The sequence below is a fragment of the Girardinichthys multiradiatus genome, chromosome 2 (assembly GCF_021462225.1).
Source record: "Girardinichthys multiradiatus isolate DD_20200921_A chromosome 2, DD_fGirMul_XY1, whole genome shotgun sequence".
Lineage (NCBI taxonomy): Eukaryota > Metazoa > Chordata > Actinopteri > Cyprinodontiformes > Goodeidae > Girardinichthys > Girardinichthys multiradiatus.
In genome coordinates this window covers 5,298,474-5,315,046 of record NC_061795.1, presented here as the reverse complement: position 1 = coordinate 5,315,046, position 16,573 = coordinate 5,298,474, and the positions used below count along the sequence as shown (strand labels likewise).

General features: G+C 38.9%; 2 protein-coding genes across 4 annotated transcripts in view; both read right to left on the bottom strand.

The window, feature by feature from the left end:
* Nucleotides 1-14,079, bottom strand: part of LOC124861031 (suppressor of tumorigenicity 7 protein homolog) — a 74,537-nt gene extending 60,458 nt beyond the window's left edge. For 2 of the 3 annotated variants that reach the window (XM_047354652.1, XM_047354654.1), the window contains exon 1: nt 13,852-14,079. The gene's annotated coding sequence lies outside the window, so the exon portion shown is untranslated. Of the gene's footprint in view, nt 1-13,150; nt 13,173-13,851 lie in introns of those variants that run through there. The other variant, XM_047354653.1, reaches the window with a different exon arrangement.
* An 847-nt stretch (nt 14,080-14,926) lies between these two features.
* The window catches only part of LOC124861108 (F-actin-capping protein subunit alpha-2), a 34,667-nt gene continuing 33,020 nt past the window's right edge, over nt 14,927-16,573 (bottom strand). Inside the window, exons 9-10 of the mRNA XM_047354655.1 lie at nt 16,491-16,553; nt 14,927-16,042 (exon numbers count right to left, since the gene is read on the bottom strand). Coding sequence (XP_047210611.1) covers nt 15,902-16,042; nt 16,491-16,553 — 204 coding nt within the window. The 3' untranslated portion in view covers nt 14,927-15,901. The remainder of the gene's footprint in view (nt 16,043-16,490; nt 16,554-16,573) is intronic.

Sequence of the window (16,573 nt, the reverse complement as noted above, 5' to 3'; positions counted from 1 at the left end):
TACTGAAGTTTGTTTACTCTACTGCATACCACAATGAAACACATGCCTGGCTACAGGACGTTTTGTCCGATAGAGATCGGATCATGCTGCCACATAAAGTAACCACTCTAGAGTTAGTTTGGAACCGTACTGAGGCCACCTCCTCCAAAGGTCTTGGTACAGTTGTTTTGGTCTGTGTCCTAGTGCCATTCCTGCGTTCAGCTCTACACAAACAAACCTGAGTTCATTTTAAAAGGCCTAAACCTCAGGTGTGAAATCACCTCCAAAATCAAAACAGCACAACCATGCCTTGTTGCCAATTTAATATCTGGATAAACTAATATCTGGAATTAAACAATGTATACTCATTTAAAGACCTAAACACCAAATAATTTGATGGAAGTTACTTTTCTAAATTTGATCAAAAATTTGTGTCTGATTCCTGATGTCTGGTTTCTGAGAAGCTGTAAGTGGCTGATACTAGGGATGCACCGGTACCATTACCAGCATAGGGTATCTGTCCAATACCATAAGTGTGTACTCGTCATTGTATTCATAAAAATGTTCTGATACTACAGGATCTGATCCCAGTATGAAAGGTGATACAGTGGGGCCAAAAAGTATTTAGTCAGCCACTGATTGTGCAAGGTCTCCTACTTAGAAAAATGAGAGAGGTCTGTAATTTTCATCATAGGTACACTTCAACTATGAGAGACACTAGCAATTTGTCTAGGGACAACCCAACCCCACCCCAGTAGATTGCCCTTGATGGCCAGCTGTTGTTGATAACATGGAATTTCAATGTCTCCAGTGTACTGGAGCCAAGTTATGACATCCCACGCCGCCATCATATCACTGGTGTCAGTAATTCATATTTCAAATGTTCAGCTGCATAACAGATGCCCACAAATGACAGATAACAGTGCCCAGCTTTGCCATACTCAGTTCTACCCTTCAGTTTATCTGCTCTGGGTCAGTAGAATCGTTCTGCTTCCTCTGACTACTTTAAACACTTAAAAAGATAACAAAGGGTTGTCTTCCTGCAGTAACAACTTCCACATTTACATAAGGTGCCTTTACTGATGGGAAAGCTTTCCACGCCGCCCGACCCGCTGAAAATCATCCGGTCACCGTGCCAATTCTCAGTATGGCTACTATTTTTTTCTTTTAACTTTTTTAAATAGAATTAGGTTACACCCCAATAATTCTATGCACCCATTTATTGAAAAATACTGAAATATCTCTAAGTGTGGCAGAAAGAAGGCCAAACATCTCAGAAATGTGTCGCTTTAATTCGATTTTGACAGAAGAGATGTGTTTCTAATGTTTATCACTACATAGGCAAAGCCAAATCAAAGGTTTTTCAAACACACAAAGGCTTTTGCTTAGTGGCGACTCAGCCTCTTTTCTCTGCAAACACAATAAGGATGCAAGTCCTTTACAGTGAAACGTGCCGCCAGATGGATCAGGATAAACTGATACTCAGAAACAACACAATGACCTTAAAGTAATGCATTGTAGAAAACAGTCCTTTTTGCTGCTTTTCTTTTGTAGGACAGCATTCAGGAGCATTCCACCCCTGAACAATGTACACCTCACCCTGCCCCCACTTCCATCATAAAGTACCACTTCAAAAAAGCATCGTTCACTGGTTGCTAGGTAACTAAAATAAGCAAGAGAAGAGCACAGCCATCCTTCTGCGAGAGGAAATATGAGAAGGTGACGGACAGTCTTATAATGGAAAGGCTGACTGAAAACCTGCAGGACAGAGGATAACGTTGCAACAAGAGCATCGGAGAAGAAATAGGGGATTCAGATGATAGACAACAGACACACACACACCTTGTAAATGGCTAAATACTATAAAACTAGCAACATTCCCTTAGTTTTATTTTGCAGATTTGGGGTCCTGTTTGTCATTTGAAATTAACAAGAAGCTGACAGAACCTGTTCAGTCCACCTTATTCCTGGTATTTAGTGAGCTGTATTTTTGAAGTAACTGGTTTGCATTTTAGCTAAACAAAATGTTACAAAAATTACACACTTATGGGCATGTCCTTTCTCCTACTAAATGAGTGCTTGTTGATTTTTACCGCTGCATCTTTTTTCAGACTAATCTTAGCCTGTGGTAAGGTCAAACATGGACAAAAAAAGAAATCTGGATTATTTCTCAGATCAGGGCTTTATTTTCCAACAACAGACGAGAAATCAAGGCAAATGCGGCAGAAGAATATAAATTTAAGGTGACCACCAAATGCCCTGCATGTCTGTGTAAATCCTCATTTCCCATTCTTATTTGTACAAAAGCTCATTGCATTTACCAAAGAAGAAATAAATGGACATCTTTTCTTATAATTACGAGATCTCTTAATCATGAGAAAAGATGTCTATTTTTTTTCTGCAACCAACTTCTGTATATTTGCCCAAATTGTCACACTTCTGGCAGCAGCGCTGCAACAACAGACAACACTCAGCCCAGTCCCTCCCCTCCCTGCAGCTTCACCTGAAGAAAACAGTGAGCTGCTGCTGCTGGAAGTTTAAGCTCAGCTAACACAGACAGTACATCCAGAAAAAAACACATGCAACCCTCTTTAGCTGACAAAGCAAACACAAAGGTGTTGTTTGTAGTACTTTCCTAACGAGGCAAGTGGACAGGAATAAAAACGCAATGTTGAACGCTGCCGCATGCTACCTGAGCTAACGCTACGAGCCAACGCTACAACCCTGAAGTTTAGGGCAACTTACAAATGTCAGTTAAGCTCCTGTATCTGCAACAGTGATGTGATAAACCTCCTGGACGACATAAGATAATGCTATTTGTTTAAATATTAGCCTCAACGACATCGCAATAACTGTGTTCTGTCGGTCTGAGCTCCCAATCAAGATGAACTTCTCAGGTGCACAGTTGTGAACCATCAAATGCCCCATACTATTGCAGTACAAATTTTATGGTGGAGTAGAAAAAAGTAGGAACCCATAGCAACCTACCCTGCTGCTGTAGCTCATCACTAAAGAAATGTTTTGGCAAAATTATCAAAAAGACAGAATTGTACAGGTCAGCTGCAGAATACATTTGTGTGGACCAGATCCTTGTTTACACTGTATGTAACATATGCTTTGTATGCCCCTGATCCAGGTTTGTTTTAAACCAGTTTATTTTAGTATAGAATTATCCTTTATTTGTCCTTCAGTAGTAAAATGTATTTGTAATAATGGCAGTGACAGGCAAATGGAAGCACAGTAAGGCACACTAAAGATACGCAATTCTAAACAATAATGACATGGCTGAACCACAAGTACATACTTCGATAAAAAGATATTAACACTTACATTAAGTGTTGCCTACTGTTTTGCCAAACGAGGCTTGAGTTGTTTCCTACTTATTGGTTTTCTCTAATTAAGGAAGATAAAATATTGCCAAACTGTAAATATTCATATTTTTTGCTCTTTACTAGAAAGAACTCTGTGCTTTCAAAAAAAAAATTTGCTGCAGTATTAAAATGGTATCGAGTATTTTTCTTAGTAGCAGTTTTAAGTTTGAAAATGTAGTACTGTGACAACCCTATTCTAAATTATTTCTAATGAGTTAAACTGTATTTTCTCTCTCTTCCTTTGTGTATGTAGTTTACATCTAAATTACAATGACTATGAATGATTCTTAAGATCATCATAGCCAAACTAATAATTAATATAGCCATGTTGCAATTTTAATTGCTAGATAAACTCATAATATAATATATTGTTTTATATTTAGCAGTATTTATTCTTAACAGATTAAAGATTAACAAAATGACATCATGTTATACATGTTTGTTTTCAGTTTTTTGTTGCAGCGCAGTCAAAGCAGTTACTTTGTTTAAGGTTATTGTACTAGCCCAAACCTAGTATAGATAATATTAGATAATAGCATTTACTAAATCAAAACTTTAACCATTACAAAAGACGATATATGCTGATGGCCAATCCAAAGCCAAGTAGCAGTTGGAGGTCTTCATCAATTTAATATCAAGTGATCAGTTCCGGAGTCTGTGGCCTAAACTCAAATCACAATATGTCAAAATCAAGCTCTATCCAGCACCCTGTTTAGTGGCTCTAAAGACAGTAAAACTGCAATGTAATGCACAACCTACAAGGTGTCAATGTACAGATGTAAATGAGCTCAAAATGTCAGCTACATGATGCCACTATTGACCATTTCATCAAAAAGGAATTAAGGGATGGACTTTTAAAGAAACCCCATCCTCAGATGGAATGGTAACTTGGTCACTTTCTATGGTCTGCTTCACTGTCTTTTAACCGATATCCAGATTTGTTCACAACTGCAGTCACTTTGCAGGTTCCCTCTTCTCTCAAATTATTCCCCATTTCTTACAGTCTCTTTTTTATCCATGTAATTTACCAATGTACATCAGTTTTTTTAAAGTTAAGTATTTCTCATGGTATATGAAGGAATTTAAATACCAAAACTCAAGAGAAAGCATTTTCAATTAAAAGACCAAGATTTCATACCTTGGTGCTAAGAACTTGTAATGCTTGCACTCAAAACTTCTGCTTTCTGTTCTCCCACAAATCTTTGTTTCCGCTCTCAGATTTAATGCTTGTTTGCACAAATATTTTCTCCTAATTGCCTTCTTCTCCTCACACACAAACTTGCCCTCTGCACAGATCAAAACGGCGCTCATAAGTCTGTCTTTGCTGCAGGCAAATTCTGTTTGCTCTCTCTCACATTAAATTGGTGTCATCGTCCAGCAACCGCTCCAGCCAACTGAATAACAGTGTGCAACTGCAAGGTCACACTTTGGGGTGTGCTCGTGTGGCAAAAAAAGATCGCTACAACTTCTTGCACCGCCTGCCCACTGGATGGAGGGAAAACAACGTCATCTTTCTGCTCCGTGTTACAATTGTCAGGGAGTCAGGACAAATTTTCAAAAGAATAACCATTTGATTTTGTCCACTTAAAGAGAAGGATTTTGATCATGCTGGCTGCGATTGTTAGCTTTACATTAATTTACATGACAAACGGCAAATCTGTGTTCTCTTCGTCAATGAAAATCTGCTAAACTCATCTTGAACAACAGCTGTTCCTCATTATACTGACACTTTTTGGGTCACATTTTAACAAGCAGAGGGCAACATATTATCTACATGTACTATATTAGCTAGGATTGGTGGAATGGACAGGATTTGTTCATCTGGGTTCTTCTTGAAACCTTAGAAAAATCTTTAAAGGCTGCAGCTTTCTTACCAGTGTCCAGCTGTGATGTTCAGGGAAGTGGGATCTCATTCAGAAGCTACAGAACCCCCTGTCTTTATATGGAATGCACAGGTCTTTTCTACTGGTATGTTCCTGGTAACAAAGCTGAAGTCCTGCCTATGAGTGTTTGGAGGTGTCAAATAAAATATCAGAGAGGAAGCAGAAAACAAAATACAAAAGCTCACTTTGGTTTTTCTGGGACACCTTAGACTCACTGCAGGCAAACTTTATGTTAAAGCTGATGGCAGATCAGAATCTGATGCTAGGACACTTTTTTGCAGATCATGCAGTACATACAAATACCAAATAAAAAGCTTTTAGAACGTTTTTAGAACTAAAGTTTATGCTGTTATGCAGATATCTTTAATGTTGGAGCTCTTGCTTATCTCGTCATTCACCCTGATGGTCCACAACTTGGTGCCAGTCAGATGAAAAAGTGGTGGACTCGAACACAAGACAGTTTCACAAACCATAGATAGAAATGTTTTAATATGAAACTCAGTAGTAGGGCATAGCTCTGATCCATAGATAAGTGTTTTCCAACCCTGGTCCTCAAGGCAAACTCCCCTGCATGCAGTTATTTTAATCCAATAATACATGTGTACCATACACATGTATTATTGGATTAAAAGAAAACTATGAGTATATCAATGAGCAGGACTCCATTTTGATTAAATTAACTAAGTTTCTGGTCACAGTGTACTCTGCTTATTTTAAACTAAGATAGCCTATGTCTGTTTTTCAAGCATAGCTTGAGAGGAATATATTAGGCTGCGAATACACCCAGCGTTCATGAATATTGTAGTACAGTGTCAGGAGCTCGGCTTGCTAAATATTATCAGTATTGTTGATGGTTTCGTGTGTTTGGCAGCGGTCGTTTTTGTGCTTTGGACTGCTGTCATCAGTCAGCGTCAGAGTGCAATGGTGCGATTGCTGGTAAAAGGATTTACATTTTCCGCAACATGACCTGATGAATGATTTGACTTTATGTTAAGCCAGGATTTGAAACTGCTAAGACAAAAAGACTATACTGACACAATAAAACTTATCTGACTGTGTTGCAGGGGTATAGTAGGAGTGTAGTGCTATAAATAATAACCTCAAGATAAACTCAGTGAATCTATATTAATCTACCCAACTGCGTCTGTTATTCGAAACATTCTTCTTCATTTCATTACAGAGATGGCATTGATTCAAATATGTGCAGGCAGTCAAATACTAACTGCAATTAAATGCAGGCCAGTGAAAATGCCATTAATTAAACCGTGGTCGTATGTAAAACAGGGAGACGAAAAGGGAGGGGAAATAACCACCTGCCTCTAAATGCAGGTGTCAGTCTTGTATGATGAACTAAACTCTTTCACATTAATACACTACAGTTCCTACTATGTCTAACTTGCAGTGTTTAAATGTGTATAGCACTTTGGTTTCATTAACTGGATAAGACGGCCACAAAAACATCCCCATACAATTATCATTACTTTCTGAAGAACAACGGTTCTTAATTTTAGAGCAAACGGTGCAAAAATGAACATCTGGGTACGTCCCGATCCAAACTCAAGTGTTGGCTCAGGATATCAATTACGGCATTTTTTAATGATCAGTATCGTTGTCCCTGCTAACTCCCTGACAACTGTTGTTGGTTTTCTGCCTGCGATTATACAGGTCCTTCTCAAAATATTAGCATATTGTGATAAAGTTCTATATTTTCCATAATGTCATGATGAAAATTTAACATTCATATATTTTAGATTCATTGCACACTAACTGAAATATTTCAGTTCTTTTATTGTCTCAATACGGAGGATTTTGGCATACAGCTCATGAAAACCCAAAATTCCTATCTCACAAAATTAGCATATTTCATCCGACCAATAAAAGAAAAGTGTTTTTAATACAAAAAACGTCAACCTTCAAATAATCATGTACAGTTATGCACTCAATACTTGGTCGGGAATCCTTTTGCAGAAATGACTGCTTCAATGCGGCGTGGCATGGAGGCAATCAGCCTGTGGCACTGCTGAGGTCTTATGGAGGCCCAGGATGCTTCAACAGCGGCCTTTAGCTCATCCAGAGTGTTGGGTCTTGAGTCTCTCAACGTTTTCTTCACAATATCCCACAGATTCTCTATGGGGTTCAGGTCAGGAGAGTTGGTAGGCCAATTGAGCACAGTGATACCATGGTCAGTAAACCATTTACCAGTGGTTTTGGCACTGTGAGCAGGTGCCAGGTCGTGCTGAAAAATGAAATCTTCATCTCCATAAAGCTTTTCAGCAGATGGAAGCATGAAATGCTCCAAAATCTCCTGATAGCTAGCTGCATTGACCCTGCCCTTGATAAAACACAGTGGACCAACACCAGCAGCTGACACGGCACCCCAGACCATCACTGACTGTGGGTACTTGACACTGGACTTCTGGCATTTTGGCATTTCCTTCTCCCCAGTCTTCCTCCAGACTCTGGCACCTTGATTTCCGAATGACATGCAGAATTTGCTTTCATCTGAAAAAAGTACTTTGGACCACTGAGCAACAGTCCAGTGCTGCTTCTCTGTAGCCCAGGTCAGGCGCTTCTGCCGCTGTTTCTGGTTCAAAAGTGGCTTGACCTGGGGAATGCGGCACCTGTAGCCCATTTCCTGCACACGCCTGTGCACGGTGGCTCTGGATGTTTCAACTCCAGACTCAGTCCACTGCTTCCGCAGGTCCCCCAAGGTCTGGAATCGGCCCTTCTCCACAATCTTCCTCAGGGTCCGGTCACCTCTTCTCGTTGTGCAGCGTTTTCTGCCACACTTTTTCCTTCCCACAGACTTCCCACTGAGGTGCCTTGATACAGCACTCTGGGAACAGCCTATTAGTTCAGAAATTTCTTTCTGTGTCTTACCCTCTTGCTTGAGGGTGTCAATAGTGGCCTTCTGGACAGCAGTCAGGTCGGCAGTCTTACCCATGATTGGGGTTTTGAGTGATGAACCAGGCTGGGAGTTTTAAAGGCCTCAGGAATCTTTTGCAGGTGTTTAGAGTTAACTCATTGATTCAGATGATTAGGTTCATAGCTCGTTTAGAGACCCTTTTAATGATATGCTAATTTTGTGAGATAGGAATTTTGGGTTTTCATGAGCTGTATGCCAAAATCATCCGTATTAAGACAATAAAAGACCTGAAATATTTCAGTTAGTGTGCAATGAATCTAAAATATATGAATGTTAAATTTTCATCATGACATTATGGAAAATAATGAACTTTATCACAATATGCTAATATTTTGAGAAATAGCTGCAACCCCAGCGGGCCATGCAGTTTTTAGAAACCCCCACCTATATTCTTGAGCATGGCTTACCAAACACTGAAATAGCTTTTACCATTTACAAAGACATTAATAGTGAAAGAGACTGCTGTGGCTTTCAGTCTGTCTCTATGTGTCATGTTATCTTCTCTGCCTGTGCTCAGACAGCAGCTGAGACACTAGTCATTAAATAGTATGATGTTCAGTGAAAAGCTCCTAGTTTACAAAGAAGGTAAAACAAGCCTTCAAGTATGTTTTTTTTTCTGCACACACATAACTGGGACAGCATTAAAGGATGTCACAAAACAACTTAGTGAGTTATAGTAAAACAGTAAATATGGTAACATTAGCTTACCACTACAGCAAAGAACTTTGGAACATTATCATCACGAGCAAGATGTGAGTTTATTAAAGGCTGTTGCTGTATATGTCGAGTCAGATATACCCTAAATTCCGGACTACAGAGCGCACCTGATTAAAAGCCGCATGCTCTAATTTTAGAAAGAAAACCCATTTTGTACTTGTACAGGCCGCACCGGATATTAAGCCGCGGGTGTCCCACGTTGTAATATGATTTACACAGAAAGATATTACACGTGAGAATTTTTTCACTTTTAATTTAATCCGTATTGTAATATAAACAAATGCATATTGCAAATGTTTTTTTTGAACAGTGGCTAACACGGCTACCTTTAAATCTACGTACGTTATCAGTAACACACAAATTTCATTGCTTATGCTTTTTTAGTGAACAGTGCACAAACAACATTCCAATATCTCCTAACTGATATACACTGCAGCCTACCAGGTCAAAAGTCATTGATCACCTTCTTCATCTTCTTCCTGCGAACTGAAACCATCAAAGTCCTGTTCTTCATTGTCCGACTTCATCAGCCTCAGGATCTCGTCACTCACTTCAGCCTCTTCGTTGACGCTCTCACTTGAGCGCACCCGGTCCCCTTAATCACGCAGCAGTCCAGCCTTTAGAAACCCGTTGGTGATTTTTCATGTTGATGAGGGTGAATATAAATGACTGATTTACAATACCGGTAATTGAGTGCAACCCCTAACCCTATGCCATGAATCCAGTGCCAGGGTCCGGCTCCCAAGCTACCCAAGCCACCGCCCACACAGCAGAGAGAAGAGGTCTTGTCCGAATGCTTGTCAGTACATGTCAAAGTGCTCCTATATGAATATCACAAATTTGCTGATTTTGAAATTCAGAAAGTTAATTAGCTAATCTTAAATATATGTTAAGTAAACAATCACTTTATTCAAGTAAATTATTTACATACTTGAAATGTGAAAACAGCTCCAGTCAGGAGTTAGGTTTTGTCTTCCAGGATAGATAGTTTACATTTTTCCTCGCTCTTCTAGTATGAAAAATGTGGAGGAAAAAATAAATAATTAAGTATTCATAATTTATTTATTACTTTAATTACCAGTGCTAATTGTCTATCATATAATCCTTAACTGTAGTGTGATTAATTTAATTCTATTTTGAGAAACCTACAGAAACTCCTTGCTCCTTTACATTTGTAATTAAATCAATTAATCAATAGCAAAGCAAAGAATTCATCCTTCAAAACAGATTTTTACAAGATTATGAGATTGACTGACTTTTATACATTAACAGCTCCACATTACCAATTCTTTGTTAAACAGCTAATCTTTTTGTGCCTACCTACACGCCTTCACCTAAACACTGTTGAGGCTGAACGTCTTGCGTCTATGCTCAGGAGTACCTCTCACTGTGCGCTCCATTATTGATCTAGGTACAAACAAAATAGGATTCCTGGCATTTGTGCAGTCAGATAGCTCCGATAGGTCACATATTAGAAAGCCAGCTATTACGACTTGCTTTGAATAACCTTTGTGGGTACTTCAATGTGCAAAAATGGAACAAATGATCCGAGCTCATGTATGTGAATGTTCTCAATAACTATGATCCAGGGAATGGAGACAGAAAAAAAGAAAAAGGATGGACTTCTCTCTGGGCCAAGCATTTCTCACTGAGATCACATTACCAATGCACTGCTGCGTAGCTTCTAAATAAAGACTTCTGACCAGTCTGCTCTGGATCTGTGGTGAACGAGTGCTGTGGTTGGGTGTGTTGCGTCATAATGCTAACTCGGAAAATCCTTCATCTTCTTTTGCTGAGAAAGAAGACAGCTGAAAAAATGCTGTATAACTTAATGCATAAGGTTTAATAAACTTTTTTTTTCCAGATAAAAACATCTTTAGAATTGATCACCTCAACATTCTGGATCTGTGACATTTTTTACATAAAGTTCCAAAAAAGTATTTAATTACCCTGTAATTTAACATTTTAAGCAGTCTTTAAATAATATTTAACTAGAAACCAGTCCTAGTCACTTCAGGGTACATACATATGACCAGAAAATCGAATTATTACTCCATGGCAGACATGTTATTTCCCCAAGATTGAACCTTTCCCATCTCCGACCATGTGCGCCTGATGAGTAAGGTAGAGAATGGTGGTGCCACCAGTGCAGAGCTGGCAAGTGGGCATTAGAACAGCAGCACACACAGTAAGCTTACGACTTTTGGACACTGCCTTGTGACAACAGAGCAGCAGAGAAGCCACCCTCTTCCAGTCTGCTGGAACAAAAGTCTCCATGACAGGTAAAAATATCCAAGGTTAAATTACAGGAGGTCATTTTCCAAAAAGTGCCAAATCAGATGCAACTGTGTCTGATGTGATGAAGTCTTAAATGTTCTGAACGGGAATCCCACACTATCCTATCTCCAAAGATAAACCAGTAAAAGGGAACAACAACCTTAGACATTGTCACAGAGGAAAGGGAAGTGAGAGTATGCTATCATTTTTAATGTCTCATCTCAGGAGTCTGCAAGTCACATAAAGTTGTTCTTAAAAGGTAAATAATATACATTTTTTCCTAAATCTCTAAATAGTCCACTCATATTTTGAAATTTTCCAAAGTCATACAGTTTGTTTCAGTTATCATTTTATGTTCATCTGCCACTAACCATAAGCTGGCTTCCAGAAACTTTCAGTTGCTTTACTTGTTCCAAAAACCGAGTATGTCTGTGATCATTGTCCAAGTTTCATCGAACTACCTGGTGATTTAATGGCACCCTGCTGAATCTGGAGATGACCCTCCTTTATTATTCCATTCATTTCATGCAATGTACCAGCATCATAAAGCCCCACAGCATCATGCTGCCACCACAGTTCCTGAAAAGCTGGTGCAGTGAAAGCCTCTCCATGACACTTTCAAACATACTTCTTGTCATTGAGGTCGTATAGCTCAATCATTGCCCCGTCTTACTATTAAACTTTTCTTCAGAAAGCGCTTTACTGGTCAAAGGTTGGACATTTAATTTCAGACTACGGGCTTCTTTGTTGGTCAGTACCATATCAGTACATAGTGACTGAATACCCTCTTTAATCTGTACAGTGAAAGTCATTTTCCAGCAGTTTCCGGTTCCTAAAAGGCTTCAACCTCAGGGTTCCTGGGTTGCTCCCGAACATCCGAACCAATCTCGTTTCCTCTAAAGGTGACAGTTTGAATGTCAGCACCGTGCTAAGGTCTAGAATAAGACACGAATAACTTGTACATGTGCACAATTATTTGAACTTATGACCTTTGAATCCTATGTTGTTCAGAAATGGCTCTAAAAGACTGTTGCAATTGTAAATTGTGAACAACAATCCACAAGCGGGTTCCTTGAACACTACCAGTGTGCTAACTCTGGTTCAGTCTAAATCAGTGCTGTCAAACAATTCAGTTTTATGTTGGCAAAGAAAAACTACCAGCTTGAATCAATCATGACCACTAGTGAAAAATAAATAGATCATGTCAGGTTAAAATTAGAGCTGTAATATTGGTAAATATTGCGATGCGTATCAGGTGCCTAATTTCTTATTTCCTCCTATTTTTCATCTGAGCTTCCATCACTCTGTGACCTTCAGCATTTTGGGTGAAGTCACTTGTGTCCAGTGTGGGCTTCTGTTGCTGTAAGACTCTGTCCAACTGGCTAAATATTACATTAGCATGAATAATGCAAGTTCATAACACTTGGAATATATTTACTGCACTCCAAACAGCCCTTTGCGATATGAACACAGCACAAACTGATATTGAGATGACAATATATTCGTGATATATTGTGCAGCCTTAGTTATAGTTGATTTTAGAACCTTCAGTCCAATGTGTTTACAAAAAATAGGCATATGTTTACCAATTTCTGGTCTGCAATGTGTGCATAATACTGATCTTGTGCACCCAGTTGTTTAAAATAATAATTTGTTATATTTTATATAGTAATTTCAGAGTGGAAAATGATATGCTCAAATAAATCAATAGAAGCCAAACATTATTATATGTAAGTCCATGAACAGTGTGTGGAAACCTGTCCACACACTAAGGTAACTATGGTAAAGGGCATGCAATTTTATCAGGTCTTGAAATTATAATTTTGCAAGTCTCAGAATAACTGACATCCAGAAAGAACCTAAATTACTCTGCATGGCTTTTTAAAGACTTGTTCAAGAGGTTTTTTTAAGCAACAGTTTCTGAACATGGCAGAAGCAGCAGCTTTGCCTCTTCTCTCCTCAGGGAGAGAGTCAGTAACATGCATGCCACATTTTACCTGCCGAACAGAGCTAAAGTGTTCCTGATTTTAGCCAATGATCACGCTCTCTCCCCAGGAGGTCAATGTGTGCTGCTCCAGGCTTTCTGAAAGGAACACATTCTCCCATCTGCTGCTCAGCACACAGTCTCAGGAGACCCATCCCTCGCTTCTGGAAACCAGTAATGCCAACACTGAAACCAACACTTCCAGATAAAAAGCTACTGGGTCCACAGGAGTACAAGACGTGGCAACGCTGGGATCTGTGTTGTGCATTTTATTTAAACTAACCTAAATTTGCTTCCTGACACACTTTCTCCTAAAAGTGAGTTCCTTCCTTTAGGAAAGAGCAAACAGGACAGGTGGGCAAAAATAAATCAACTTTTGACGCTGAAAACAAAGAGTGTTGCCGTGAAACATGATGGGAATCCTGTCTAACACTGCACAGCTCTGCTGCCTGGAATTTGCCAGTAGCACTGGGAAAGAAAAGAGTTTATACTGGAAACTTCCTACGCATGCATTTCACATGTTTGCGACCGCGAAAAAAAAATATAACTTCTACCTGACTAAGAGGAAGCCCCTTACCTTACAAGGCTAGCTAACAGCTAACATCAGTTGACTTCTGTTTGGAAAACGTGAAAACTTCAAATACAGCGAGACAAACGAAGGCACAGAGAATGGCTCCGACAGGACAGAAAGAACAATAATGTGTGAGAGCTAACCTTAATTCGTGGGAGTGGGAAAGCCGGTGAATTCCTTAACCGGAGCTTGCATTTCTGCCAGCGTCACTTCAACATGTGTCTAAACTGTGTGTATACGTGTCTGCAAAGTCAGCTACACAGCTAACGTCAGCTAACAGTACCCAGACACAGGGTCATAGCACCCGCGGCCTCAAGATGTCGCCATTTCACCGTTATTCTTATTATTAAAAATAAAGTCAAGAAAATGTTACCCCGACCTTAAAGTGCACAGGATGATGCAGCTCGGAACTCACTATATTGTTTCTCTGTTAAATGGTGAAATTGTGTTTTGGACTGGCTTCTTAAATGTTAAATCACAAAACACTGAAGGATGTTCACGCATAATTTCTTTTTTATTTCTTTTAAAACCTGTAAAAAACCAAAACATTGTAAGTGAATGAATAAAAAGTTGAAATATTTTAGTTACTTAATATATTTGTGAATTATATTTGTCATTACTTGTTGCATACCTGTGTACATTTTTAGGTTTTTTTCTATAGTCTTGTTAAAAAAAAAAAAAGAAAAGAGATTTCTTAACTGTAGAGCTTTACTTCAGGACATTAAAACTGATCTTGTCCTTACCATGCTCTAAAATCGTGTCAGTTTCACTAAAACCGATCAAACTGTCATTGTTTTGTAGCCACCCTTAAATCTGGAAATAACTGCAATGCTGTGCAGTTGGTAAGGTGGTTCTACAAGTCTACAAGATCATTTTTTATTAGATGCTGATACTTAAAACCATAGAGCTGTAAATGGCTGTTCATTGTCCCCATTATTAAATTCCCTCAAACCCACAACATTTTTATAATCTAAAAGGACAAACAAGTACAACTGGTAAAAGGAGCTGTGGTCATTGAACCCAAGGATGTTGGATTAAAGTGGGAGCCGTGCATTAGATTAACTCTTCATGCGGGCTATATCACCCAATAACTGGGTGATAATTGACAATGGGACGCTGTGCTACAGACTAAAGTGAGGTCAGAATATGGAAGCCAACAACAAGAGCTTTGGCACTAACACAATTAATGGTTTCAGAAATTAGGAGTGAGTCAGTAAATAGAAAATTTGTCATTTAATGCAACATAATTGTGACTGAGTTACAGTTAATCTCATGGAAATATATCACCAAACTGACAGACAGGCTGTTTCATACAGGAATATATATTACAGTGTGCCTTGTTATATAATACAGTCCGGTTCTGTTTTTAATAAAAAATAAGCACTGGAGGAGGAAGTGATGCTTTTTGATTTTATTGTAAATTGGACATTATGCACATTATTGAGCGACTCATGTCTTATTAATTAAGCTTGTTTAAGTGGTCCAGACTCCCTGCGCTGAGTGAGAGTTCAGACAATGTCAAGTCAAAAAGGCTAGGAGCACTGCAAAGTTGAGATAGGACAGATAGGACAGAGGGTGGGGAAAGTACCAACATGAGGGAACAAGAACATCGAGTGTCTGTTAATGGTGACTGATTGTGCCAAAGATGAACACAAAACCATTTATTTGATTTGACTGCATGGAACATTAACAGTGAAGTGAAGGGACTCGTATGTTTCAGCTGTAATATCTGAGCTCTTTCAAAAAGAAACACAAAACAAAAAAACTCTCCCAAAAATGATTTGTTTTTACCACATCTGCAAGTTCAATCTGTTTCTCATCAGGTCAAAATAAAGGTGTGGGCTCACTCATAAATATTGCACATGTGGTAATAAACTTTATATGGTTGTTTTTGCATCCATGTTTTTGCTCCTTTTCCTATGTCTTCCAATGTTTCCTCTAGTTTTGGTTTTTATTTTTCCCAAATACACTGACTTTTCTCATCATGAAGCCAAAATACAGGGGAGTTTACAGCGCATGTAAAGAAAGGTAGCCATATAGTAGATATCTTCTGGCTGCGAGACCAAACCCTTCTTTGCCCCTGTTTTCTCTAAATTTTGTACAAAGACAATACAACTATCCAGTCATGCAACATTGTTTGGGAGGGGTTGAGGGGTCAGGGGGATCTGTCTGTATTCTTCTCTGATGTTTTTCTCAAGCATTTTGCATCTCTTTGCCAATCTTGTAGCTCAAGATCTTGTTCCAATCGATCTTGGTGCGTGTCACAGGAAGCTGGCGGCGTAAGGCTTTGAAGGTAGTGTCCGACATGGTCTGGTAATTCTCGTTAATGGCCGTCTGAAGAAGACAAAAGAAAAGAGGAGAGGAAGGCAAGACGAAGAGGAAAAATATTGGTTATACAGAGTCAATGTGGCAGGTTTTTCTCATTAAAATTTCATTAGGTTGAATTATCAACATCTTCATTTTCTGAAAGCTTGGCTATGCAGATTATTTTTATATAAAATTCATCAGAATGGCACTTCTCTGCCTGACATCATTCTTGATGTGAATGTTTCTCTGATGAGATCTAGAAGAGAGTAACATATGCCTAGTATACATTTGAACAAAGCAGCGAGCCGTGCCTAATAAATGAGTTTAACATCTAGTAAGTAGTGTCGCTATTTGATAATGCACTAATCAGAGACCTTTTGGCCAATTTCTGGCCGGCAAAATCCGGTCACTAGGCAATTTGTAGAGTGCATCACCTAATATTAATAGTTCAGCTTCATGTTACATTGTAACATACCTGATAGTCATTTTCTGCAGCTTCCATGATCTTAACGAACTCCTTAGCAGTTGAAGCCTCATTCTAAATGATGATAAAACATT